The 25,830-nt window shown below is 64.7% G+C and overlaps 2 protein-coding genes across 6 annotated transcripts in view; one reads left to right on the top strand and one right to left on the bottom strand.

Moving 5' to 3' along the window:
• The first annotated feature begins 386 nt into the window (after positions 1–386).
• Positions 387–19,978, top strand: B4GALT3 (beta-1,4-galactosyltransferase 3). 4 transcript variants are annotated; one of them, XR_015279922.1, is made up of 7 exons: positions 1,255–2,745; positions 5,131–5,366; positions 10,604–10,794; positions 12,665–12,787; positions 14,717–14,821; positions 17,774–19,302; positions 19,584–19,978. XR_015279922.1 is itself a non-coding variant. In XM_086866410.1 (6 exons), the coding sequence occupies exons 1-6, from the start codon at positions 2,490–2,492 to the stop codon at positions 18,138–18,140; spliced, it is 1,278 nt and encodes a 425-aa protein (XP_086722536.1). In that variant the 5' UTR covers positions 387–2,489; the 3' UTR covers positions 18,141–19,978. The 4 variants fall into 4 exon arrangements, 2 of the variants coding, with proteins under 2 accessions (XP_086722536.1, XP_086722535.1); XR_015279923.1 differs by having other exon boundaries at positions 17,774–19,583; positions 19,815–19,978; XM_086866410.1 differs by having other exon boundaries at positions 387–2,745; positions 17,774–19,978.
• The window catches only part of PPOX (protoporphyrinogen oxidase), an 18,276-nt gene continuing 12,371 nt past the window's right edge, over positions 19,926–25,830 (bottom strand). For both annotated transcript variants that reach the window (XM_086866432.1, XM_086866431.1), the window contains 4 exons: positions 24,807–25,055; positions 21,383–21,532; positions 20,758–20,800; positions 19,926–20,155 (listed from right to left, as the gene is read on the bottom strand). In XM_086866432.1, the coding sequence (XP_086722558.1) occupies positions 19,992–20,155; positions 20,758–20,800; positions 21,383–21,532; positions 24,807–25,055 (606 nt within the window). In that variant the 3' untranslated portion in view covers positions 19,926–19,991. The remainder of the gene's footprint in view (positions 20,156–20,757; positions 20,801–21,382; positions 21,533–24,806; positions 25,056–25,830) is intronic.

The following is a 25,830-nucleotide window of genomic DNA, read 5'->3' as shown; positions in this document are numbered from 1 at the left end:
CCTCCCCTGTCCCTGCTCAGCGCTCGGGTCCCCTCCCCGTGCTCAGGGTGGGGACACGGGGGTGTCACAGGGACACGTGACAGAGACACGTGACCGGGGTGGGGACACGGGGGTGTCACAGAGCCCTTGGGGACAGGGACACGTGGCCCTGAGCGCCACACGTGGCGCGGACACGCCCCTCCACACCCTGGCCCCGCCCTCCGTGCCGCGCACCAATCACAGCGCGTCCCCTTGGTGACGTCACGTAAAAGGCGGGGGAAAATCGCGGAAGCGGCGGCGGCTCGCCGTGGTTGCCATGGCGACGGCGCCAGCCATGACCACGCCCCCTCAGGGCGGAGCCACCACGGACCACGCCCCCTTCTCCGTCTCCTGCGGCTCTCCCGGCTCATTCCGGGCCCCGCTCCCCGCCCGGGGCTCGCCGAGCGCCACCGGAACCCCCCGCGCGCTCCCGGGACCCCTCAGGGACCCCCCCGGTTCCCCTCAGGTACCCCCCGGTGCCTCCCGCCCTCCCCGCCCGTGACCCCGCCGCGGGCCCGCCCCGTGACGTCATCACGCCGCGCCCTCCGCTCCAAGATGGCGGCGGGCGGGCGGGGCTGAGCCGGGCCCAGGCTGGGACCGGGACCGGGCCCGGGCGAACCGGGGCCAGGGAGAGGGGCGGCCGGCAGGGCGGAACCGGGCCCGGCAGCTCCGGGCCGGGCACAGTCGGGCCCGGGCAGGTACCGGAACCGGGTGGGGACAGGACCGGGAGCAGGTACCGGGAGCACGCGGGGAGCGGGACCGGACTGGGCTTGAACCGGGATCAGAACCGGACGAGCAGCGAGCAGGAACCGGAGCCAGGGAAATACCGAGAGCGAGCAGTGCCCAAACCGAGCATTCCCCGGTACCGAACCAGAAAACCGAACTCATCCCGGCCTTTGCCCGGTACCGGAACCGAACCGATCCGAACCCTCCCGGTGTCCCCTCGCCATGCTGCCCGCTACCCCTGCGGCGGCTCCGCGCTAAAACCGGGGCGGTTCCGGTAACACCGGGTCGGTTCCGGGTCAAACCGGCTCGGTTCCGGTAACACCGGGTCGGTTCCCGGTAAAACCGGGTCGGTTCCGGTAAAACCGGAGCGGTTCCGGGTAAAACCGGGGCGGTTCCGGGTAAAACCGGGTCGGTTCCGGTAAAACCGGGTCGGTTCCGGGTCAAACCGGGTCGGTTCCGGGTAAAACCGGGTCGGTTCCGGGTCAAACCGGGTCGGTTCCCGGTAACACCGTGCAGTTCCTGGTAAAACCGGGTCGGTTCCCGGTAAAACCGGGCGGCTCCGTGTCAAACCGGATCAATTCCCGGTAACACCGGTCCGTTCCTGGTCCCACCGGGTCTATTCCCGGTGCCACCGGCTGTCTCCCTTTCCCACCGGTTGTCTCCCGCTGCCACCGGTTCCATTCCCGTTTCCCCCGGCTGTCTCCGGTTCCCGTCCCCCGGTTCCGTTCTCGTTCCTGTTCCCCCCAGTCCCATTCCCGTTCCCCCGGTTCCGTCCCGGTCCCCCGGTTCTGTCTCTGTTCCATTCCCGGTTCCCCTGGTTCCATTCCCGTTCCCGTTCCGGTCCCCCCGGTTCCATTCCGGTTCCATTCCCGGTTCCCCCAGTTCTGTTCCGTTCCCATTCCCGGTCCCCCTGGTTCTGTTCCCATTCCCGTCCCCCGGTTCCATTCCCAATTCCCCCGGTTCCGTTCCCATTTTTGGTCCCCCTGGTTCTATCCTGGTTCCGTTCCCGGTTTCCCCAGTTCCGTTCCTGTCCCGGTCCCCCCGGTTCCATCCGGTTCCGTTCCCGTTCCCCCGGTTCCGTTCCCATTCCTGTCCCCCCGGTTCCGTTCCATTCCCGGTCCCCCCGGTTCCGTTCCCGTTCCCGTTCTGGTCCCCCCGTTCCCATCCCCCGGTTCCGTTCCCATTCCCGGTCCCCCCGGTTCCGTTCCCGTTTCCCCGTTCCCGGTTCCGTTCCCGTCCCGGTCCCCCCGGTTCCGTCCCAGTCCCCCTGGTTCCATCCCGGTTCCGTTCCCATTCCTGTTTCCCCAGTTCCGTTCCCGTTTCCCCGTTCCCGGTTCCGTTCCCGGTTCCGTCCCGGTCCCGTTCCCGGTTCCGTCCCGGTCCCCCCGGTTCCGTTCCCGTCCCGTTTCCCCGTTCCCGGTTCCGTTCCCGTCCCGGTTCTGTTCCGGTTCCGTTCCCGTTTCCCCGTTCCCGTTTCCCCGTTCCCGTCCCGGTCCCCCCGGTTCCGTTCCCGGTTCCGTTCCTGTCCCGGTCCCCCCGTTCCCGTTTCCCCGTTCCCGGTTCCGTTCCCGTCCCGGTCCCCCCGTTCCCGTTTCCCCGTTCCCGGTTCCGTTCCCGTCCCATTTCCCTGTTCCCGTTTCCCCGTTCCCGGTTCCGTTCCCGTCCCGGTCCCCCCGTTCCCGTCCCGTTTCCCCGTTCCCGGTTCCGTTCCCGTCCCGTTTCCCCGGTTCCGCCCGTTTCCCGGGATGCTGCGGCGGCTGCCGGAGCGGCCGTGCTCGCTGGCGCTGTTGCTCGCTTGCCAGCTGGCCTTCGTGGCCTATTTCTCGCTGGGCGGCTTCCGGAACCTGACGGCGCTGCTGGGCCGCGGCACCGGGCCCGCCGTGGATTATTCCAGAACCCACGACGTCTACGCCAACCTCAGCCGGCTCGGAACCGGCCAGAACGGAACGCCCGACCCGGCCCGGCCCCTGCCCTACTGCCCCGAGAGATCGCCGTTCCTCGGTGAGGGGACAGCCGCAACCGGCAACCGGGGAACCGGGAACCGGGGGAACCGGGAGAACCGGAACCGGGGAGAGAACCGGGAGAACCGGAACCGGGGAGAGAACCGGGAGAACCGGGAATGGGAACCGGGGTACACCGGGAGAACCGGAACCGGGAACCGGGAGAACCGGGAATGGGAACCGGGAGAACCGGGAACCAGGAACGGGGAGAACCGGGAACGGGAACCGGGAGGGGAACGGGGGATCCAGGAGAACCAGGAATGGGAGAGGAACCGGGAGAACCGGGGAGAGAACCGGGAACGGGAACCGGGAAAACCGGGAATGGGGAGAACCAGGGGGAACCGGGAATGGGAGGGGAACCGGGATAACGGGGGAGGAACCGGGAGGGGAACGGGGAGAGAACTGGGAGGGGAACGGGGAGAGAACTGGGAGGGGAACGGGGATAACGGGGGAGGAACCGGGATAACGGGGGAGGAACCGGGAGGGGAACGGGGGCTGGAAGGGAAATGGGGGGGGAGGGGAACCAATTTGGGACTGGGGAACACAAACCCAGCCCAGTTTGAGACTGGGGAACACAAACCCAGCCCAGTTTGGGACTGGGGACACACAAACCCAGCCCAGTTCAGCACTGGGAGCCCCAAACCCATCCCAGTTTGGGACTGGGAGCCCCAGTTTGGCACTGGGAGCACAGCAGTGCCCCCCAGTTTGGCACTGGGAGCCTCAGACTCATCCCAGTTTGGCGCTGTGAGCCCCAGTTTGGCACTGGGCGCACACCAGTGTCCCCCAGTTCAGCACTGGGAGCCCCAGTTCAGCACTGGGAGCCCCAGTTCATCACTGTGAGCCCCAGTTTGGCACTGGGAGCCCCAGTTTGACACTGTGAGCCCCAGTTCAGCACTGGGAGCCCCAGTTTGGCACTGGGAGCCCCAGTTTGACACTGTGAGCCCCAGTTTGGCACTGGGCGCACACCAGTGTCCCCCAGTTCATCACTGGGAGCCCCAGTTTGACACTGTGAGCCCCAGTTTGGCACTGGGAGCCCCAGTTTGGGCACTGGGAGCCCCAGTTTGGGCACTGGGCGCACACCGGTGTCCCCCAGTTCAGCACTGGGAGCCCGAGTTTGGCACTGGGAGCCCCAGTTTGGGCACTGGGCGCACACCGGTGTCCCCCAGTTCAGCACTGGGAGCCCGAGTTTGGCACTGGGAGCCCCAGTTTGGGCACTGGGCGCACACCGGTGCCCCCCAGTTTGGCACTGGGCGCCCCAGTTTGGCACTGGGAGCCCCAGTTCAGCACTGGGGGGACACAAACCCATCCCAATTCAGCACTGGGAGCCCCAGTTCATCACTGTGCCCCCCAGTTCATCACTGTGAGCCCCAGTTCAGCACTGGGAGCCCCAGTTCAGCACTGGGAGCCCCAGTTCAGCACTGGGGGGACACAAACCCATCCCAATTCAGCACTGGGAGCCCCAGTTCATCACTGTGCCCCCCAGTTCATCACTGTGAGCCCCAGTTCGGCACTGGGAGCCCCAGTTTGGCACTGGGCGCACACCGTTGTCCCCCAGTTCAGCACTGGGAGCCCCAGTTCAGCACTGGGAGCACACCGATGTCCCCCAGTTTGGCACTGGGAGCCCCAGTTCATCACTGGGAGCCCCAGTTCAGCACTGGGAGCACACCAGTGCCCCCCAGTTCATCACTGTGCCCCCCAGTTCATCACTGTGCCCCCCAGTTCATCACTGTGCCCCCCAGTTCAGCACTGTGCCCCCCAGTTCGGCACTGTGAGCCCCAGTTCAGCACTGGGCGCACACCGGTGTCCCCCACTTCATCACTGGGAGCCCCAGTTTGGCACTGTGTCCCCCAGTTTGGCACTGGGAGCCCCAGTTCAGCACTGTGCCCCCCAGTTGGGCACTGGGCGCACACCGCTGTCCCCCAGTTCATCACTGTGTCCCCCAGTTCAGCACTGGGAGCACACTGGTGCCCCCCAGTTCGGCCCTGGGCACACACCAGTGTCCCCCAGTTCATCACTGTGTCCCCCAGTTTGGGCACTGGGAGCACACTGGTGCCCCCCAGTTTGACACTGTGTCCCCCAGTTTGGGCACTGGGAGCACACCGGTGCCCCCCAGTTCATCACTGTGCCCCCCAGTTTGGCACTGGGCGCACACCGGTGCCCCCCAGTTCAGCACTGGGAGCCCCAGTTCAGCACTGGGCGCACACCGGTGTCCCCCAGTTTGGCGCTGGGAGCACACCGGTGTCCCCCAGTTGGGCACTGTGCCCCCCAGTTCAGCACTGTGCCCCCCAGTTCAGCACTGGGAGCACACCAGTGCCCCCCAGTTTGGCACTGGGCACACAGCGCTGTCCCCAGCCCCGGTGCCACCCCGCTGTCCCCTCCCCCGCAGTGGGTCCCCTGACGGTGTCGTTCGCCCGGGTGCCCACCCTGGAGCAGATCCGGGCCAAGAACCCGGGGGTGGCCCCGGGGGGCCGGTACCGCCCCCCCCGCTGCGAGGCCCGCTCCAGAACCGCCGTCATCGTCCCCCACCGCAACCGCGAGAGCCACCTGGGCCACCTCCTGTACCACCTGCACCCCTTCCTGCAGCGGCAGCAGCTGCACTACGGCATCTACGTCGTGCACCAGGTGCGGGGAGAGGGGGCACGGGGGGTCCTCGGGGGTCTTCAGTGGGGTTTGGGGGGTCTACGTCGTGCACCAGGTGCGGGGAGACGGGGCACGGGGGGCACGGGGGGTCCTCGGGGGTCTTCAGGGGGGTTTGGGGGATCTACGTCGTGCACCAGGTGCGTGGAGATGGGGCTCGGGGGGCACGGGGGGTCCTCGGGGGGGTTTGGGGGGTCATCAATGGGGTTTGGGGGGTCTACGTCGTGCACCAGGTGCGCGGACAGGGGCACGGGGGGTCCTCGGGGGTCTTCAGGGGGGTTTGGGGGGTCTACGTCGTGCACCAGGTGCGTGGAGACGGGGCACGGGGGGCACGGGGGGTCCTCGGGGGTCTTCAATGGGGTTTGGGGGGTCATCAATGGGGTTTGGGGGGTCTTTGGGGGGTCTTAGGGGGGTTTGGGGGGTCTACGTCATGCACCAGGTGCATGGAGACGGGGCACGGGGGGTCCTCGGGGGTCCTCGGGGGGGTTTCGGGGGTCTTCAATGGGGTTTGGGGGTCTTTGGGGGGTCTTCAATGGGTTTGGGGGGTCTTCAATGGGGTTTGGGGGGTCTTTGGGGGGTTTGGGGGGTCATCAATGGGGTTTGGGGGGTCTACGTCGTGCACCAGGTGTGCGGACACGGGGCACGGGGGGTCCTCGGGGGTCTTCAGGGGGGTTTGGGGTGGTTTCGGGGGGTTTCAGGGGTCTTCAGTGGGGTTTGGGGGGTCTACGTCGTGCACCAGGTGCATGGAGACGGGGCACGGGGGGTCCTCGGGGGGGTTTGGGGGGTCTTCAGGGGGGTTTTGGGGGTCTTCAGTGGGGTTTGGGGTGGTTTTGGGGGGTTTCAGGGGTCTTCAATGGGGTTTGAGGGGTCTTCAGTGGGGTTTGGGGGGTCTACGTCGTGCACCAGGTGCATGGAGACGGGGCACGGGGGGTCCTCGGGGGGGTTTGGGGGGGTTTGGGGTGGTTTGAGGGGTCTTCAGTGGGGTTTGGGGGGTCTACGTCGTGCACCAGGTGCGTGGAGACGGGGCACGGGGGGCACGGGGGGTCCTCGGGGGTCCTCGGGGGGGTTTGGGGGGTCATCAATGGGGTTTGGGGGATCTTTGGGGGGTTTGGGGGGCCTTCAGTGGGGTTTGAGGGGTCTTCAGGGGGGTTTGGGGGGTCTACGTCGTGCACCAGGTGCGTGGAGACGGGGCTCGGGGGGTCCTCGGGGGTCTTCAGGGGGGTTTGGGGGGTCTTCAGGGCGGTTTGGGGGATCTACGTCGTGCACCAGGTGCGTGGAGACGGGGCACAGGGGGCACGGGGGGTCCTCGGGGGGGTTTGGGGGGTCTTCAGTGGGGTTTGGGGGGTCTTTGGGGGGTCTTAGGGGGGTTTGGGGGGGTCTACGTCGTGCACCAGGTGCGTGGAGACGGGACACGGGGGGTCCTCGGGGGTCCTCGGGGGGGTTTGGGGGGTCTTCAGTGGGGTTTGGGGGGTCTTTGGGGGGTCTTAGGGGGGTTTGGGGGGGTCTACGTCGTGCACCAGGTGCGTGGAGACGGGGCAGGGGGGGTCCTCGGGGGTCTTCAGTGGGGTTTGGGGGGTCATCAATGGGGTTTGGGGGGTCTACGTCGTGCACCAGGTGCATGGAGACGGGGCACGGGGGGTCCTCGGGGGGTCCTCGGGGGTCTTCAGTGGGGTTTGGGGGGCCTTCAGTGGGGTTTGGGGTGGTTTCGGGGGTCTTCAGTGGGGTTTGGGGGGTCTTTGGGGGGTTTGGGGGGCCTTCAGTGGGGTTTGGGGGGTCTTAGGGGGGTTTGGGGGGGTCTACGTCGTGCACCAGGTGCATGGAGACGGGGCACGGGGGGTCCTCGGGGGTCTTCAATGGGGTTTGGGGGGTCTTTGGGGGGTCTTCAGTGGGGTTTGGGGGGTCTTAGGGGGGTTTGGGGGGGTCTACGTCGTGCACCAGGTGCATGGAGACGGGGCACAGGGGGGTCCTCGGGGGTCTTCAGGGGTCTTCAGTGGGGTTTGGGGTGGTTTCGGGGGGTTTCAGGGGTCTTCAATGGGTTTGAGGGGTCTTCAGTGGGGTTTGGGGGATCCTCGGGGGTCTTAGGGGGGTTTGGGGGGTCTACGTCATGCACCAGGTGCATGGAGACGGGGCACGGGGGGTCCTCGGGGGTCTTCAGGGGGGTTTGGGGTGGTTTTGGGGGTCTTCAGTGGGGTTTGGGGGGCCTTCAGTGGGGTTTGGGGTGGTTTCGGGGGTCTTCAGTGGGGTTTGGGGGGTCTTTGGGGGGTTTCGGGGGTCTTCAGTGGGGTTTGGGGGGTCCTCGGGGGTCTTCAGGGGGGTTTGGGGGGTCTACGTCGTGCACCAGGTGCGTGGAGACAGGGCACGGGGGGTCCTCGGGGGTCCTCAGGGGGGTTTGGGGGGTCTTCGGGGGGTCTTAGTGGGGTTTGGGGTGGTTTTGGGGGGTCCTCAGGGGGTTTGGGGGGTCTTCAGTGGGGTTTGGGGGGTCTTTGAGGGGTCTTCAATGGGTTTGGGGGGTCTTCAATGGGGTTTGGGGGGTCTTCAATGGGGTTTGGGTGGTTTGAGGGGTCTTCAGTGGGGTTTGGGGGGGTCTACGTCGTGCACCAGGTGCGCCGACAGGGGCACGGGGGGGTCTTCGGGGGTCTTCAATGGGGTTTGGGGTGGTTTCGGGGGTCTTCAGTGGGGTTTGGGGTGGTTTTGGGGGGTCTTCGGGGGGTCTTCAGTGGGGTTTGGGGGGCCTTCAGTGGGGTTTGGGGGGGTTTCGGGGGTCTTCAGGGGGTTTGGGGGGTCTACATCGTGCACCAGGTGCGTCGAGACGGGCACGGGGGGTCCTCGGGGGTCTTCAGTGGGGTTTGGGGGGTTCTCAGGGGGTCTTCAATGGGGTTTGGGGTGGTTTTGGGGGGTCTTTGGGGGGTCCTCAGGGGGTTTGGGGGGTTCTCAGGGGGTCTTCAATGGGGTTTGGGGGGTCTTCAGGGGGGTTTGGGGTGGTTTCGGGGGTCTTCAGGGGGGTTTGGGGGGTCTACGTCGTGCACCAGGTGCATGGAGAGGGGGCACGGGGCGTTCGGGGGGTCCTCGGGGGTCTTCAGGGGGGTTTGGGGTGGTTTCGGGGGGTTTGGGGGGTCAGGGGGGTTTGGGATGGTTTTGGGGGGTTTGGGGGTTCTTCAGGGGGGTTTGGGGGGTCATAATTGGGGTTTGAGGTGTTTTAGGAGGTTCCCAGGACATTTTGGGGTCCCCAGGATGTTTTTGGGGTCTCCCTGGGACATTTTGGGGTCCCCAGGACATTTTGGGGTCCCCAGGGTGTTTTTGGGGTCCCCAGGGTGATTTTGGGGTGTCCCCAGGCCGGGAACTCGATGTTTAACCGCGCCAAGCTGCTGAACGTGGGGGTTCAGGGATGGATTTGGGTCTCCCTGTGATGTTTTGGGGTTATCCCCAGGGTGATTTTGGGGTTATCCCAGGAGGTTTTTGGGGTCCCCAGGGTGATTTTGGGGTCCCCAGGGTGATTTTGGGGTCCCCAGGGACATTTTGGGGTCCCCAGGGTGATTTTGGGGTCCCCAGGGTGATTTTGGGGTGTCCCCAGGCTGGGAACTCGACGTTTAACCGAGCCAAGCTGCTGAACGTGGGGGTTCAGGGATGGATTTGGGGGTTTTTGGGGTTATCCCATGAGATTTTGGGGTTATCCCAGGAGGTTTTGGGGTCTCCCTGGGACATTTTGGGGTCCCCAGGGACATTTTGGGGTCCCCAGGATGTTTTTGGGGTCCCCAGGGTGATTTTGGGGTGTCCCCAGGCCGGGAACTCGACGTTTAACCGCGCCAAGCTGCTGAACGTGGGGGTTCAGGGATGGATTTGGGGGTTTTTGGGGTTATCCCATGAGATTTTGGGGTTATCCCGGGACATTTTGGGGTCCCCAGGGTGATTTTGGGGTCCCCAGGGTGATTTTGGGGTGTCCCCAGGCCGGGAACTCGACGTTTAACCGCGCCAAGCTGCTGAACGTGGGGGTTCAGGGATGGATTTGGGTCTCCCTGTGATGTTTTGGGGTTATCCCAGGACATTTTGGGGTCCCCAGGGTGATTTTGGGGTCCCCAGGGTGATTTTGGGGTGTCCCCAGGCCGGGAACTCGACGTTTAACCGCGCCAAGCTGCTGAACGTGGGGGTTCAGGGATGGATTTGGGGTTTTTTGGGGTTATCCCAGGACATTTTGGGGTCTCCCTGGGACATTTTGGGGTCCCCAGGGTGATTTTTGGGGTCCCCAGGGTGATTTTGGGGTGTCCCCAGGCCGGGAACTCGACGTTTAACCGCGCCAAGCTGCTGAACGTGGGGGTTCAGGGATGGATTTGGGTCTCCCTGTGATGTTTTGGGGTTATCCCCAGGGTGATTTTGGGGTTATCCCAGGAGGTTTTTGGGGTCCCCAGGGTGATTTTGGGGTCCCCAGGGTGATTTTGGGGTCCCCAGGGTGATTTTGGGGTGTCCCCAGGCTGGGAACTCGACGTTTAACCGAGCCAAGCTGCTGAACGTGGGGGTTCAGGGATGGATTTGGGGGTTTTTGGGGTTATCCCATGAGATTTTGGGGTTATCCCAGGAGGTTTTGGGGTCTCCCTGGGACATTTTGGGGTCCCCAGGGACATTTTGGGGTCCCCAGGATGTTTTTGGGGTCCCCAGGGTGATTTTGGGGTGTCCCCAGGCCAGGAACTCGATGTTTAACCGCGCCAAGCTGCTGAACGTGGGGGTTCAGGGATGGATTTGGGTCTCCCTGTGATGTTTTTGGGTTATCCCAGGAGGTTTTTGGGGTCCCCAGGATGATTTTGGGGTCCCCAGGGACATTTTGGGGTCCCCAGGGTGATTTTGGGGTGTCCCCAGGGTGATTTTGGGGTGTCCCCAGGCCGGGAACTCGACGTTTAACGGCGCCAAGCTGCTGAACGTGGGGGTTCAGGGATGGATTTGGGTCTCCCTGTGATGTTTTTGGGGTTATCCCCAGGGTGATTTTGGGGTCCCCAGGGACATTTTGGGGTCCCCAGGGTGTTTTTGGGGTCCCCAGGGTGATTTTGGGGTCCCCAGGCCGGGAACTCGACGTTTAACCGCTCCAAGCTGCTGAACGTGGGGGTTCAGGGATGGATTTGGGTCTCCCTGTGATGTTTTGGGGTTATCCCAGGAGGTTTTTGGGGTCCCCAGGAGGTTTTTGGGGTCCCCAGGGTGTTTTTGGGGTCCCCAGGGTGATTTTGGGGTGTCCCCAGGCCGGGAACTCGACGTTTAACCGCGCCAAGCTGCTGAACGTGGGGGTGAAGGAGGCTCTGAAGGACGAGGAGTGGCAGTGCCTGTTCCTGCACGACGTGGATCTGATCCCCGAGAACGATCACAACCTCTACACCTGCGACCCCGCCAGCCCCCGCCACGTCTCCGTGGCCATGAACAAATTCGGCTACAGGTGCGCCCGGGGACACCTGGGGACACACGGGGACACCTGGGGACACCTGGGGACACACCTGGGGACAGCTGGGGACACCTGGGGACAGCTGGGGACAGCTGGGGGGACAGCTGGGGACACCTGGGGACAGATGGGGACACCTGGGGACAGATGGGGACACCTGGGGACACACGGGGACACCTGGGGACACACGGGAACAGCTGGGGACACCTGGGGACAGATGGGGACACACGGGGACAGCTGGGCACACAACTGGGGACACACCTGGGGACACCTGGAGACACCTGGGGACAGCTGGGGACACCTGGGGGGACAGCTGGGGACAGCTGGGGACAGCTGGGGACACACCTGGGGACACCTGGGGACAGCTGGGGACAGCTGGGGACACACCTGGGGACAGCTGGGTACAGCTGGGGACACCTGGGGACACCTACACACACCTGGGGACAGCTGGGGACATTGGGGACACACCTGGGGACAGCTGGGGACACACGGGAACAGCTGGGGACACCTGCGGACAGATGGGGACACACGGGGACAGCTGGGGACACACCTGGGGACAGCTGGGGACACACGGGAACAGCTGGGGACACAACTGGGGACACACCTGGGGACACCTGGGGACACCTGGGGACACCTGGGGACACACCTGGGGACACCTGGAGACACCTGGAGACACCTGGGGACACCTGGGGACAGCTGGGGACACCTGGGGACACCTGGGGGGACACCTGGGGACACTTGGGGACACCTGGGGACACCCGGGGACACCTGGGGGGGACACCTGGGGACACTTGGGAACACACCTGGGGACACCTGGGGACACACGGGGACAGCTGGGGACACCTGGGGACATTTGGGGACAGCCCTGGGGACACCTGGGGATACACCTGGGACACCTGGGGACAGCTGGGGACACCTGGGGGCATCTGGGGGTGCTGGGGACAGTCTGGGGGCATCTGGGGACACTGTGGTGACACACAGGTGACACAGGTGTCCCTGTCCCCAGCCTGCCGTACCCGCAGTACTTCGGGGGGGTCTCAGGGGTCTCAGGGGTCTCAGGTGACACACAGGTGACACAGGTGACACTGTGGTGACACTGTCCCTGTCCCCAGCCTGCCGTACCCGCAGTACTTCGGGGGGGTCTCAGGTGACACACAGGTGACACTGTGGTGACACTGTCCCCTGTCCCCAGCCTGCCGTACCCGCAGTACTTCGGGGGGGTCTCAGGGCACACAGGTGACACACAGGTGACACACAGGTGACACAGGTGTCCCTGTCCCCAGCCTGCCGTACCCGCAGTACTTCGGGGGGGTCTCAGGGGTCTCAGGGGTCTCAGGTGACACTGTGGTGACACACAGGTGACACTGTGGTGACACAGGTGTCCCTGTCCCCAGCCTGCCGTACCCGCAGTACTTCGGGGTGGTCTCAGGTGACACACAGGTGACACTGTGGTGACACTGTCCCCTGTCCCCAGCCTGCTGTACCCGCAGTACTTCGGGGGGGTCTCAGGGCACACAGGTGACACTGTGGTGACACACAGGTGACACAGGTGTCCCTGTCCCCAGCCTGCCGTACCCGCAGTACTTCGGGGGGGTCTCAGGGGTCTCAGGGGTCTCAGGTGACACTGTGGTGACACACAGGTGACACTGTGGTGACACAGGTGTCCCTGTCCCCAGCCTGCCGTACCCGCAGTACTTCGGGGTGGTCTCAGGTGACACACAGGTGACACTGTGGTGACACTGTCCCCTGTCCCCAGCCTGCCGTACCCGCAGTACTTCGGGGGGGTCTCAGGGGTCTCAGGGGTCTCAGGTGACACTGTGGTGACACACAGGTGACACTGTGGTGACACAGGTGTCCCTGTCCCCAGCCTGCCGTACCCGCAGTACTTTGGGGGGGTCTCGGCGCTCACCCCCGATCAGTACATGAAGATCAACGGATTCCCCAACGAGTACTGGGGCTGGGGGGGCGAGGACGATGACATCGCCACCAGGTGGGGACACCGGGGACACTGGGGGGGACATGGGGGGGTGACAGTGCCATGGGGGGGGTGACAGTGCCACGGGGACACCAGGGGGGTGACAGTGCCCTGGGGGGTGTGACAGTGCCACGGGGACACCAGGGGGGTGACAGTGCCATGGGGGGGGTGACAGTGCCACGGGGACACCAGGGGGGTGACAGTGCCCTGGGGGGTGTGACAGTGCCACGGGGACACCAGGGGGGTGACAGTGCCATGGGGGGGGTGACAGTGCCACGGGGACACCAGGGGGGTGACAGTGCCCTGGGGGGTGTGACAGTGCCACGGGGACACCAGGGGGGGTGACAGTGCCATGGGGCTGGGGGGGCGAGGACGATGACATCGCCACCAGGTGGGGACACCGGGGACACCGGGGGGGTGACAGTGCCATGGGGCTGGGGGGGCGAGGACGATGACATCGCCACCAGGTGGGGACACCGGGGACCCTGGGGGGGGTGACAGTGCCATGGGGGGGGGTGACAGTGCCATGGGGGGGTGACAGTGCCATGGGGGGGTGTGACAGTGCCATGGGGGCTGTGACAGTGCCATGGGGACACCGGGGGGGTGACAGTGCCATGGGGGGGGTGACAGTGCCATGGGGACACCAGGGGGGTGACAGTGCCATGGGGGGGGTGACAGTGCCATGGGGACACCAGGGGGGTGACAGTGCCCTGGGGGGTGTGACAGTGCCATGGGGACACCGGGGGGGTGACAGTGCCATGGGGGGGGTGACAGTGCCATGGGGACACCGGGGGGGTGACAGTGCCATGGGGGGGGTGACAGTGCCATGGGGACACCAGGGGGGTGACAGTGCCCTGGGGGGGGTGACAGTGCCATGGGGACACCGGGGGGGTGACAGTGCCATGGGGGGGGTGACAGTGCCATGGGGCTGGGGGGGTGAGGACGATGACATCGCCACCAGGTGGGGACAATTGGGACACTGGGGGGGGACAGTGCCATGGGGGGACAGGGGAGGTGTGACAGTGCCCTGGGGACACTGGGGTGACACTGGGGACACTGGGGTGACACTGGGGTGACACTGGGGATACTGGGGTGACCCTGGGGTGTCACTGGTGACACTGTGGTGACACTGTGGTGACACTGTGGTGACACTGTGGTGACACTGGTGACACTGGGGTGTCACTGGGGTGTCACTGGTGACACTGTGGTGACACTGGGGTGACACTGGTGACACTGGGGTGTCACTGGGGTGTCACTGGTGACACTGTGGTGACACTGGGGTGACACTGGGGTGTCACTGGTGACACTGTGGTGACACTGTGGTGACACTGGGGTGACACTGCGGTGTCACCGGTGACACTGGTGACACTGTGGTGACACTGGGGTGACACTGGGGTGTCACTGGTGACACTGTGGTGACACTGTGGTGACACTGGGATGTCACTGGGGTGTCACTGGTGACACTGTGGTGACACTGTGGTGACACTGGGGTGACACTGCGGTGTCACCGGTGACACTGGTGACACTGGGGTGACACTGGGGTGACCCTGGGATGTCACTGGTGACACTGTGGTGACACTGGGGTGTCACTGGGGTGACACTGGGGTGACACTGGTGACACTGTGGTGTCACTGTGGTGACACTGGGGTGACACTGGGGTGTCACTGGTGACACTGTGGTGACACTGTGGTGACACTGGGGTGTCACTGGGGTGTCACTGGTGACACTGTGGTGACACTGTGGTGACACTGGGGTGTCACTGGGGTGTCACTGGTGACACTGTGGTGACACTGGGGTGACACTGGGGTGTCACTGGGGTGTCACTGGTGACACTGTGGTGACACTGTGGTGACCCTGGGGTGTCACTGGTGACACTGTGGTGACACTGTGGTGTCACTGGGGTGTCACTGGTGTCCCCAACCCGTGTCCCCGCTGTCCCCTCAGGGTGCGCCTGGCGGGGATGAAGATCTCCCGCCCGCCCGTCTCCATCGGCCACTACAAAATGGTGAAACACAAAAGTGACAAAGGCAACGAGGAGAACCCGCACAGGTAACGGGAGGGGCTGGGGACATCGGGGACATTGGGGACACCGGGGACATCGGGGACATCGGGGATGGTTGGGGACATTGGGGACACTGGGGACATTGGGGACATTGGGGACATTGGGGACATTGGGGACATCGGGGACATTGGGGACATCGGGGACATCGGGGACATCGGGGACATTGGGGACATCGGGGACATCGGGGACATTGGGGACATCGGGGACATCGGGGACATTGGGGACATCGGGGACATCGGGGACATTGGGGACATCGGGGATGGTTGGGGACATTGGGGACATCAGGGACATTGGGGACACTGGGGACATTGGGGACATTGGGGACATCGGGGACATTGGGGACATTGGGGACACCGGGGACATTGGGGACATCGGGGATGGTTGGGGACATTGGGGACATCAGGGACATTGGGGACACTGGGGCATTGGGGACATTGGGGACATCAGGGACATTGGGGACACTGGGGCATTGGGGACATTGGGGACATCAGGGACATTGGGGACATTGGGGACATTGGGGACACTGGGGACACTGGGGACATTGGGGACATTGGGGACATCGGGGACATTGGGGACATCGGGGACATCGGGGACATTGGGGACATCGGGGACATCGGGGACATCAGGGACATTGGGGACATTGGTGACACATATGACACAGGTGACATTGGTGATACGGGTGACATGGGTGACACGGGTGACATCAGTGACATGGGTGACATTGGTGACACCGCTGCCCCGTGTGCCCCGTGTGCCATTGGTGACACCGGTGACACGTGTGACATTGGTGACACTGGTGACACGTGTGCCCTGTGTGCTACTGGTGACACTGGTGCCATTGGTGACACTGGTGCCCCGTGTGACACCGGTGACATTGGTGACACGTGTGCCCTGTGTCACGGCACCGGCAGGTTTGAGCTGCTGGTGTGGACGCAGCGCTGGTGGACACTGGTGACACCGGTGACACTGGTGACATTGGTGACACTGGTGACACCGGTGACATTGGTGACACGTGTGCCCCATGTGCCCCGCGTTGTGGCACCGGCAGGTTCGAGCTGCTGGTGCGGATGCAGCGCTGGTGGACACTGGTGACACTGGTGACATTGGTGACACCGGTGACATTGGTGACATTGGTGACATTGGTGACACTGGTGACATTGGTGACACCGGTGACATTGGTGACATTGGTGACATTGGTGACACGTGTGCCCCGTCAGGTTCGAGCTGCTGGTGCGGACGCAGCGCTGGTGGACACTGGTGACACTGGTGACACTGGTGACACCGGTGACACGTGTGACATTGGGGACACTGGTGACATTGGTGGACAATGGTGACACGTGTGACAATGGTGACACGTGTGACACTGGTGACATTGGTGACACTGGTGACATTGGTGACACGTGTGACATTGGTGACACCGGTGACATTGGTGCCTCGTGGCTCCGTCAGGTTCGAGCTGCTGGTGCGGACGCAGCGCTGGTGACACTGGTGACACTGGTGACACTGGTGACACTGGTGACACGGGTGACACGGGTGACACGTGTGACATTGGTGACACTGGTGACACTGGTGACACGGGTGACACGGGTGACACGGGTGACACTGGTGACACCGGTGACACGTGTGACACTGGTGACACCGGTGACACGTGTGCCCCATCAGGTTTGAGCTGCTGGTGCGGACGCAGCGCTGGTGGACACTGGTGACACTGGTGACACTGGTGACACGGGTGACACGTGTCGTGTCCCCGTCAGGTTCGAGCTGCTGGTGCGGACGCAGCGCTGGTGACACTGGTGACATTGGTGACACCGGTGACACCGGTGACACTGGTGACACTGGTGACACATGTGACATTTGGGACACTGGTGACACTGGTGACATTGGTGACACCGGTGACACCGGTGACATTGGTGACACGTGTCCCCGTCAGGTTCGAGCTGCTGGTGCGGACGCAGCGCTGGTGACACTGGTGACACTGGTGACACTGGTGACACCGGTGACATGTGTGACACTGGTGACACGTGTGACACCGGTGACATTGGTGACATGTGTCCCCGTCAGGTTCGAGCTGCTGGTGCGCACGCAGCGCTGGTGGACACTGGTGACACTGGTGACACTGGTGACATGTGTCCCCCGCGCTGTGTCCCCGTCAGGTTCGAGCTGCTGGTGCGCACGCAGCGCTGGTGACACTGGTGACACTGGTGACATTGGTGACACCGGTGACACCGGTGACATTGGTGACACGTGTGCCCCATCAGGTTCGAGCTGCTGGTGCGGACGCAGCGCTGGTGACACTGGTGACACTGGTGACACTGGTGACATTGGTGACACTGGTGACACTGATGACACGGGTGACACGGGTGACACTGGTGACACGGGTGACACCGGTGACACCGGTGACACATGTTGTGTCCCCGTCAGGTTCGAGCTGCTGGTGCGCACGCAGCGCTGGTGACACTGGTGACACTGGTGACACTGGTGACTCGGGTGACACGGGTGACACTGGTGACACGTGTCCCCCGCGCTGTGTCCCCGTCAGGTTCGAGCTGCTGGTGCGGACGCAGCGCTGGTGACACTGGTGACACTGGTGACACTGGTGACACGTGTCCCCTGCGTTGTGTCCCCGTCAGGTTCGAGCTGCTGGTGCGCACGCAGCGCTGGTGGACACTGGTGACACTGGTGACACTGGTGACACTGGTGACACGGGTGACACGGGTGACACTGGTGACACCGGTGACACCGGTGACATTGGTGACACATGTTGTGTCCCCGTCAGGTTCGAGCTGCTGGTGCGCACGCAGCGCTGGTGACACTGGTGACACTGGTGACACCGGTGACACCGGTGACACATGTGACATTGGGGACACTGGTGACACTGGTGACATTGGTGACACCGGTGACACCGGTGACATTGGTGACACGTGTCGTGTCCCCATCAGGTTCGAGCTGCTGGTGCGCACGCAGCGCTGGTGGACGCAGGACGGGATGAACTCGCTCACTTACGCGCTGCTGGCCAAGGAGCTGCGCCCGCTCTACACCAACCTGACCGTGGACATCGGCACCGACCCCCGGGGGGGCCCCCGCGCCCCCTCCTCATCCTCATCTTCCTCCTCCTCCTCCCGCTTCCGGCAGGAGATGCTGCGCAAGCCCCCCCGCGGGGACCTGCGGCTGGCACCGGCGCTGGCACCGGCGCTGGCACCGAAACCGTCACCGAAACCGTCACCGTCACCGGCACCGGCACCGGCAGCGCGCGCCAACGGCAGCGCCACGGGGGGCAACCAGAGCGTGGCACGGGGACCCCCCTGAGACCCCCCCCGAACCCCGGGTTTGGGGGCTGGGGGGGCTGACCCGAACCCCCCAACCTGGGTTTGGACTCTGGGGGGGCTGGGGGGGGCTCACCCAACCCCCCCAAACCCCAGGTTTGAACTTTGGGGGGTCTCACCCGACCCCCCTGAGACCCCCCCCAAACCCGGGTTTGGACTTTTGGGGGGGCTGGGGGGGCTCACCTGAACCCCCAAACCTGGGTTTGGACTCTGGGGGGGTCTCACCTGAACCCCCCAACCTGGGTTTGGATTCTGGGGGGCTCACCTGAACCCCCCAGCCTGGGTTTGGATTTTGGGGGGGCTGGGGGGGGGCTCACCCGAACCCCCCAACCTGGGTTTGGATTTGGGGGGGCTGGGGGGGCTCACCTGAACCCCCAAACCTGGGTTTGGACTCTGGGGGGGCTGGGGGACTCACCTGAACTCCCAACCCCGGGTTTGGACTCTGGGGGACTCACCTGAACCCCCCAGCCTGGGTTTGGATTTTGGGGGGGCTGGGGGACTCACCTGAACCCCCCAAACCTGGGTTTGGACTCTGGGGGGGCTGGGGGGGGGCTCACCTGATCTGCCAAACCTGGGTTTGGATTCTGGGGGGCTCACCCGAACCCCCCAAACCTGGGTTTGGACTCTGGGGGGGCTCACCCGACCCCCCCCTGTGACCCCCCCACCCCAGGTTTGGACTCTGGGGGGGCTGGGGGATCTCACCCGAACCCCCAAACCTGGGTTTGGATTCTGGGGGGGTCTCACCTGAACCCCCAAACCCCAGGTTTGGACTTTGGGCTGGGCTTGGGGGGCTCACCTGAACCCCGTGACTCCCCCATCCCCAGGTTTGGACTCTGGGGGGGCTCACCCAACCCCCCAACCTGGGTTTGGATTGTGGGGGGGCTCACCTGAACCCCCAAACCCAGGTTTGGACTCTGGGGGGGCTCACCCGATCCCCTTGTGACGCCCCCCAACCCGGGTTTGGACTTTGGGGGGGCTCACCCGAACCCCCCACACCAGGTTTGGACTCTGGGGGGGCTGGGGGGGCTCTCCTGAACCCCCCAACCCGGGTTTGGATTCTGGGGGGGGCTCACCTGAACCCCCAAACCCCGGGTTTGGACTCTGGGGGGCCTCACCCGACCCCCCTGTGACGCCCCCCACCCCGGGTTTGGACTCTGGGGGGGCTGGGGGGTCTCACCTGAACCCCCAAACCCGGGTTTGGATTCTGGGGGGGGCTCACCCGACCCCCCCACCCCAGGTTTGGACTCTGGGGGGGCTCACCTGAACCCCCCCGTGACCCCCCCACCCCGGGTTTGGACGCTGGGGGGGCTCACCCGACCCCCCTGTGACGCCCCCCACCCTGGGTTTGGACGCTGGGGGGGCTCACCCGACCCCCCCAAACCCCAGGTTTGGACTCTGGGGGTCTCACCCGACCCCCCCACCCCAGGTTTGGACTCTGGGGGGGCTCACCTGAACCCCCCAACCTGGGTTTGGATTCTGGGGGGTCTCACCCGAACCCCCAAACCCGGGTTTGGACTCTGGGGGGGCTGGGGGGGGCTCACCCGACCCCCCCCAAACCCGGGTTTGGACTCTGGGGGGGTCTCACCTAAACCCCCCCGTGACCCCCCCACCCCGGGTTTGGACTCTGGGGGTCTCACCCGACCCCCCCAAACCCCAGGTTTGGACTCTGGGGGTCTCACCCGACCCCCCCCCCGGGATTTTGGGGGTTTCTGGGGGTCCCCGCCTGCCGGGCGTTGATATTTATTCTATTTATGAGCCGCTCTCTCCGGACCTTTCTAAGGGGGTTTTTTTTTTCAATTAAAAACAAGAGAGAAAAGCCAAGCCGGGGTTCGTTTCACGCCGGCGCATTTGGGGCTGGGGGCTCGGGGGGGGACCCCAGGATGCGCCCCACGGCCGCCCTGGCGCTGGCGATGCAGTCGTTGACGGAGACGCCGCCGTAGGAGGCGCCCACCAGGCTGAGGGGCAGCGCCTGGTCCTGCAGGAAGCGCTGGATCCGCTCTGGGGACAGCGGGGACAGCTGGGGACAGCCCTGGGGACAGCCCTGGGGACACCAAACCCCACCCTGGGGACAGCCCTGGGGACACCAAACCCCACCCTGGGGACAGCTGGGGACAGCCCTGGGGAAAGCCCTGGGGACAGCCCTGGGGACAGCCCTGGGGACACCAAACCCCACCCTGGGGACAGCCCTGGGGACAGCTGGGGAAAGCCCTGGGGACAGCCCTGGGGACACCAAACCCCACCCTGGGGACAGCGGGGACAGATGGGGACAGCCCTGGGGACAGCCCTGGGGACAGCTGGGGACACCAAACCCCCCCATGGGGACAGCGGGGACACCCCTGGGGACACCTGACCCCCCCATGGGGACAGCTGGGGACACCTCTAGGGACACCCCTGGGGACACCAGACCCCCCCTTGGGGACACCAAACCCCCCTGGGGACACCCCTGGGGACACCTCTGGGGACACCAAACCCCCCTGGGGACACCCCTGGGGACACCAGACCCCCCTGGGGACAGCCCTGGGGACACCAGACCCCCCCTGGGGACAGCCCTGGGGACACCAGACCCCCCCCTGGGGACAGCCCCGAGCCGCTCCCCTCACCCAAGCGCTGCCAGTGTCCCAGCGTGTACTGGGGGATGCAATCCTGGGGGGAGGGGGTGGGAAAAGGGGGTGAGCCCCCCGAAATCCCGCAGGGATCGAGCCCAGTCCCCCCCCCCCACAGAGCCCCCCCCGGGGGTGTCACCCACCCTGAGCCCCACCCCGGGGGTGTCACCCACCTGTGTCCCCCCCCCGGGGGTGTCACCCCCCTGTGTCCCCACCCCCCGGGGGTGTCACCCACCCTGAGCCCCCCCCATGGGGGTGTCACCCCCCTGTGTCCCCTCCCCCCGGGGGTGTCACCCACCTGTGTCCCCTCCCCCCGGGGTGTCACCCACCTGTGTCCCCTCCCCCCGGGGGTGTCACCCACCTGAGCCCCCCCGGGGTGTCACCCGTGTCCCCCCCGGGGGTGTCACCCACCTGTGTCCCCCCCCCCGGGGGTGTCACCCACCTGTGTGTCCCCCCCCCCCCGGGGGTGTCACCCACCTGCTGCACCCTGAGGATGTTGTGTCACCCACCTGTGTCCCCAGCCCCCCCGGGTGTCACCCACCTGTGTCCCCCCCGGTGTCACCCACCTGCTGCACCCTGAGGATGTTGTGTCACCCCCTGTGTCCCCCCCGGTGTCACCCACCTGCTGCACCCTGAGGATGGCCCGGCTGGGGGTCCCGGGCAGCCCCAGGTGGTCCCGAGCGGCCGCCCGGGCTCGGCCCAGCAGCAGCTCCGGGGGCGCCGCCGCCGGCTCCCCAAAACTCTGCCGGAACCAGGAACCGCCCAGCATCACCTGGGGACCCCAAAACATCCCCTGGGTCACCCCAAAACATCCCTGGGACCCCAAAACATCCCTGGGTCACCCCAAAACATCCCTGGGACCCCAAAACATCACCTGAGTCACCCCAAAACATCCCCTGGGTCACCCCAAAACATCCCTGGGACCCCAAAACATCACCTGGGACCCCCAGCATCACCTGGGGACCCCAAAACATCCCCTGGGTCACCCCAAAACATCCCTGGGACCCCAAAACATCCCCTGGGGACCCCAAAACATCCCTGGGACCCCAAAACATCACCTGAGTCACCCCAAAACATCACCTGGGGACCCCAAAACATCCCTGGGACCCCAAAACATCCCTGGGGACCCCAAAACATCCCTGGGACCCCAAAACATCCCCTGAGACCCCAAAACATCACCTGGGGACCCCAAAACATCCCTGGGGACCCCCAAAACATCACCTGAGACCCCCAGCATCACCTGGGACCCCAAAACATCCCCTGGGTCACCCCAAAACATCACCTGGGGACCCCAAAACATCCCTGGGGACCCCCAAACATCCCTGGGGACCCCCAAAACATCCCTGGGACCCCAAAACATCCCCTGGGGACCCCAAAACATCACCTGGGTCACCCCAAAACATCACCTGAGACACCCCAAAACATCCCCTGGGTCACCCCAAAACATCACCTGGGGACCCCAAAACATCCCCTGGGACCCCAAAACATCACCTGGGGACCCCAAAACATCACCTGGGTCACCCCAAAACATCACCTGGGGACCCCCAGCATCACCTGGGGACCCCAAAACATCCCCTGGGTCACCCCAAAACATCACCTGGGACCCCAAAACATCACCTGGGTCACCCCAAAACATCACCTGGGACCCCAAAACATCCCCTGAGACCCCAAAACATCACCTGGGTCACCCCAAAACATCACCTGGGGACCCCAAAACATCCCCTGGGACCCCAAAACATCACCTGGGGACCCCAAAACATCACCTGGGTCACCCCAAAACATCACCTGGGGACCCCCAGCATCACCTGGGGACCCCAAAACATCACCTGGGTCACCCCAAAACATCCCTGGGACCCCAAAACATCACCTGGGGACCCCAAAACATCACCAGGAACCGCCCAGCATCACCTGGGGACCCCAAAACATCCCCTGGGTCACCCCAAAACATCCCTGGGACCCCAAAACATCACCTGGGGACCCCAAAACATCACCAGGAACCGCCCAGCATCACCTGGGGACCCCAAAACATCACCTGGGTCACCCCAAAACATCACCTGGGGACCCCAAAACATCCCCTGGGTCACCCCAAAACATCACCTGGGTCACCCCAAAACATCCCTGGGACCCCAAAACATCCCCTGGGTCACCCCAAAACATCACCTGGGGACCCCAAAACATCACCAGGAACCGCCCAGCATCACCTGGGGACCCCAAAACATCCCCTGGGTCACCCCAAAACATCCCTGGGGACCCCAAAACATCCCCTGGGGACCCCAAAACATCCCCTGGGTCACCCCAAAACATCACCTGAGTCACCCCAAAACATCCCTGGGACCCCAAAACATCACCTGAGTCACCCCAAAACATCCCTGGGGACCCCCAGCATCACCTGGGTCACCCCAAAACATCCCTGGGGACCCCAAAACATCACCAGGAACCGCCCAGCATCACCTGGGACCCCAAAACATCCCCTGGGTCACCCCAAAACATCACCTGAGACACCCCAAAACATCACCTGAGTCACCCCAAAACATCCCTGGGGACCCCAAAACATCACCTGGGACCCCAAAACATCACCAGGAACCGCCCAGCATCACCTGGGGACCCCAAAACATCCCCTGGGTCACCCCAAAACATCCCTGGGACCCCAAAACATCACCTGAGTCACCCCAAAACATCACCAGGAACCGCCCAGCATCACCTGGGGACCCCAAAACATCCCCTGGATCACCCCAAAACATCCCTGGGACCCCAAAACATCCCCTGGGTCACCCCAAAACATCCCCTGGGACCCCAAAACATCCCCTGGGTCACCCCAAAACATCACCTGGGACCCCAAAACATCCCCTGAGAGACCCCAAAACATCACCAGGAACCGCCCAGCATCACCTGGGGACCCCAAAACATCACCTGGGTCACCCCAAAACATCCCTGGGACCCCAAAACATCCCCTGGGTCACCCCAAAACATCCCCTGGGACCCCAAAACATCCCCTGGGTCACCCCAAAACATCACCTGGGGACCCCAGCATCACCTGGGGACCCCAAAACATCCCCTGAGACCCCAAAACATCACCTGGGACCCCAAAACATCACCTGGGGACCCCAGCATCACCTGGGGACCCCAAAACATCCCCTGGGTCACCCCAAAACATCCCTGGGGACCCCAAAACATCCCCTGGGTCACCCCAAAACATCACCTGGGGACCCCAGCATCACCTGGGGACCCCAAAACATCCCCTGGGTCACCCCAAAACATCCCTGGGGACCCCAAAACATCACCTGGGGACCCCCAAAACATCACCAGGAACCGCCCAGCATCACCTGGGGACCCCAAAACATCCCCTGGGTCACCCCAAAACATCCCTGGGGACCCCAAAACATCCCCTGGGGACCCCCAAAACATCACCAGGAACCGCCCAGCATCACCTGGGGACCCCAAAACATCCCCTGGGTCACCCCAAAACATCACCTGGGTCACCCCAAAACATCCCTGGGTCACCCCAAAACATCACCTGAGACACCCCAAAACATCACCTGGGTCACCCCAAAACATCCCTGGGACCCCAAAACATCCCCTGAGACCCCAAAACATCACCAGGAACCGCCCAGCATCACCTGGGGACCCCAAAACATCCCCTGGGTCACCCCAAAACATCCCCTGGGTCACCCCAAAACATCCCCTGGGACCCCAAAACATCACCTGGGTCACCCCAAAACATCCCTGGGACCCCAAAACATCACCTGGGTCACCCCAAAACATCCCTGGGGACCCCAAAACATCACCTGGGGACCCCAAAACATCACCTGGGACCCCCAGCATCACCTGAGTCACCCCAAAACATCCCTGGGGACCCCAAAACATCCCTGGGACCCCAAAACATCACCTGAGTCACCCCAAAACATCCCCTGGGACCCCAAAACATCACCTGGGGACCCCCAGCATCCCCTGGGGACCCCAAAACGTCCCTGTCACCCCCACGGTGTCCCCAGGGTCACCCCCCGGTCTCTCCAGTGCCACCCCCCAGTGTCCCCGGTGTCCCCCACCGTCAGCCTCAGCGAGGGGGTCCCGGGGGTCCCTTCAGGGGTCCCCTCGGTCCCGGGGGTCCCCTCGGGGGTCCCGGGGGTCCCTTCAGGGGTCCCCTCAGTCCCGGGGGTCCCAGGGGTCCCCTCGGGGGTCCCCTCGGTCCCGGGGGTCCCCCCGGGGGTCCCGTCGTGCTCCGGGAACGCCACCGAGTCGTAGACGATGCCCAAGAGCGCCGGGTCCTCCGAGGATGGCACCAGGTGACCAAAACCCTGCGGGGAGAGGGGACAGCGCGGGGACATGGCGGGGACATGGCGGGGACAGAGCGGGGACATGGCGGGGACAGAGCGGGGACATGGCGGGGACATGGCGGGGACATGGCGGGGACAGAGCGGGGACAGCGCGGGGACATGGCGGGGACATGGCGGGGACAGAGCGGGGACATGGCGGGGACAGAGCGGGGACATGGCGGGGACATGGCGGGGACATGGCGGGGACAGAGCGGGGACAGCGCGGGGACATGGCGGGGACATGGCGGGGACAGAGCGGGGACAGCGCGGGGACATGGCGGGGACAGCGCGGGGACAGCGCGGGGACAGCGCGGGGACATGGCGGGGACATCGTGGGGACAGCGCGGGGACAGAGCGGGGACATGGCGGGGACATCGTGGGGACAGCGCGGGGACATCGCGGGGACAGCGCGGGGACACCATGGGGACCTCATGGGGACCTCATGGGGACATCATGGGGACATCATGGGGACATCATGGGGGCATCATGGGGGCATCATGGGGACACCCTGGGGACACCTTGGGGAGACCACGGGGACTTGGGGACACCATGGGGACACCTTGGGGACACCTTGGGGACACCCCAGGGACTTGGGGACACCTTGGGGACACCACGGGGACACCCTGGGGACACCTTGGGGACACCCCAGGGACTTGGGGACACCATAGGGATACCCAGTGCCACCCCCCATGTCCCCAGGACACCATGGGAACACCACGGGGACACTTTGGGGACACCCCAGGGACTTGAGAACACC

The sequence above is a fragment of the Cyanistes caeruleus genome, chromosome 30 (genome assembly GCF_971803275.1).
Source record: "Cyanistes caeruleus chromosome 30, bCyaCae1.hap1.1, whole genome shotgun sequence".
In the NCBI taxonomy this organism is placed as follows: Eukaryota; Metazoa; Chordata; class Aves; order Passeriformes; family Paridae; genus Cyanistes; species Cyanistes caeruleus.
Note: the sequence above shows the minus strand (reverse complement) of the source record. Positions and strands in the feature narration are given on the sequence as shown.

Coding starts and splice junctions, on each gene's coding strand:
- B4GALT3 (XM_086866410.1), top strand. CDS start 2,490: ATGCTGCGGCGGCTGCCGGAGCGGCCGTGCTCGCTGGCGCTGTTGCTC. Junction 10,795..12,664: donor ATGAACAAATTCGGCTACAG/GTGCGCCCGGGG, acceptor CCCTGTCCCCAG/CCTGCCGTACCCGCAGTACT. Junction 14,822..17,773: donor AACGAGGAGAACCCGCACAG/GTAACGGGAGGG, acceptor TGTCCCCATCAG/GTTCGAGCTGCTGGTGCGCA.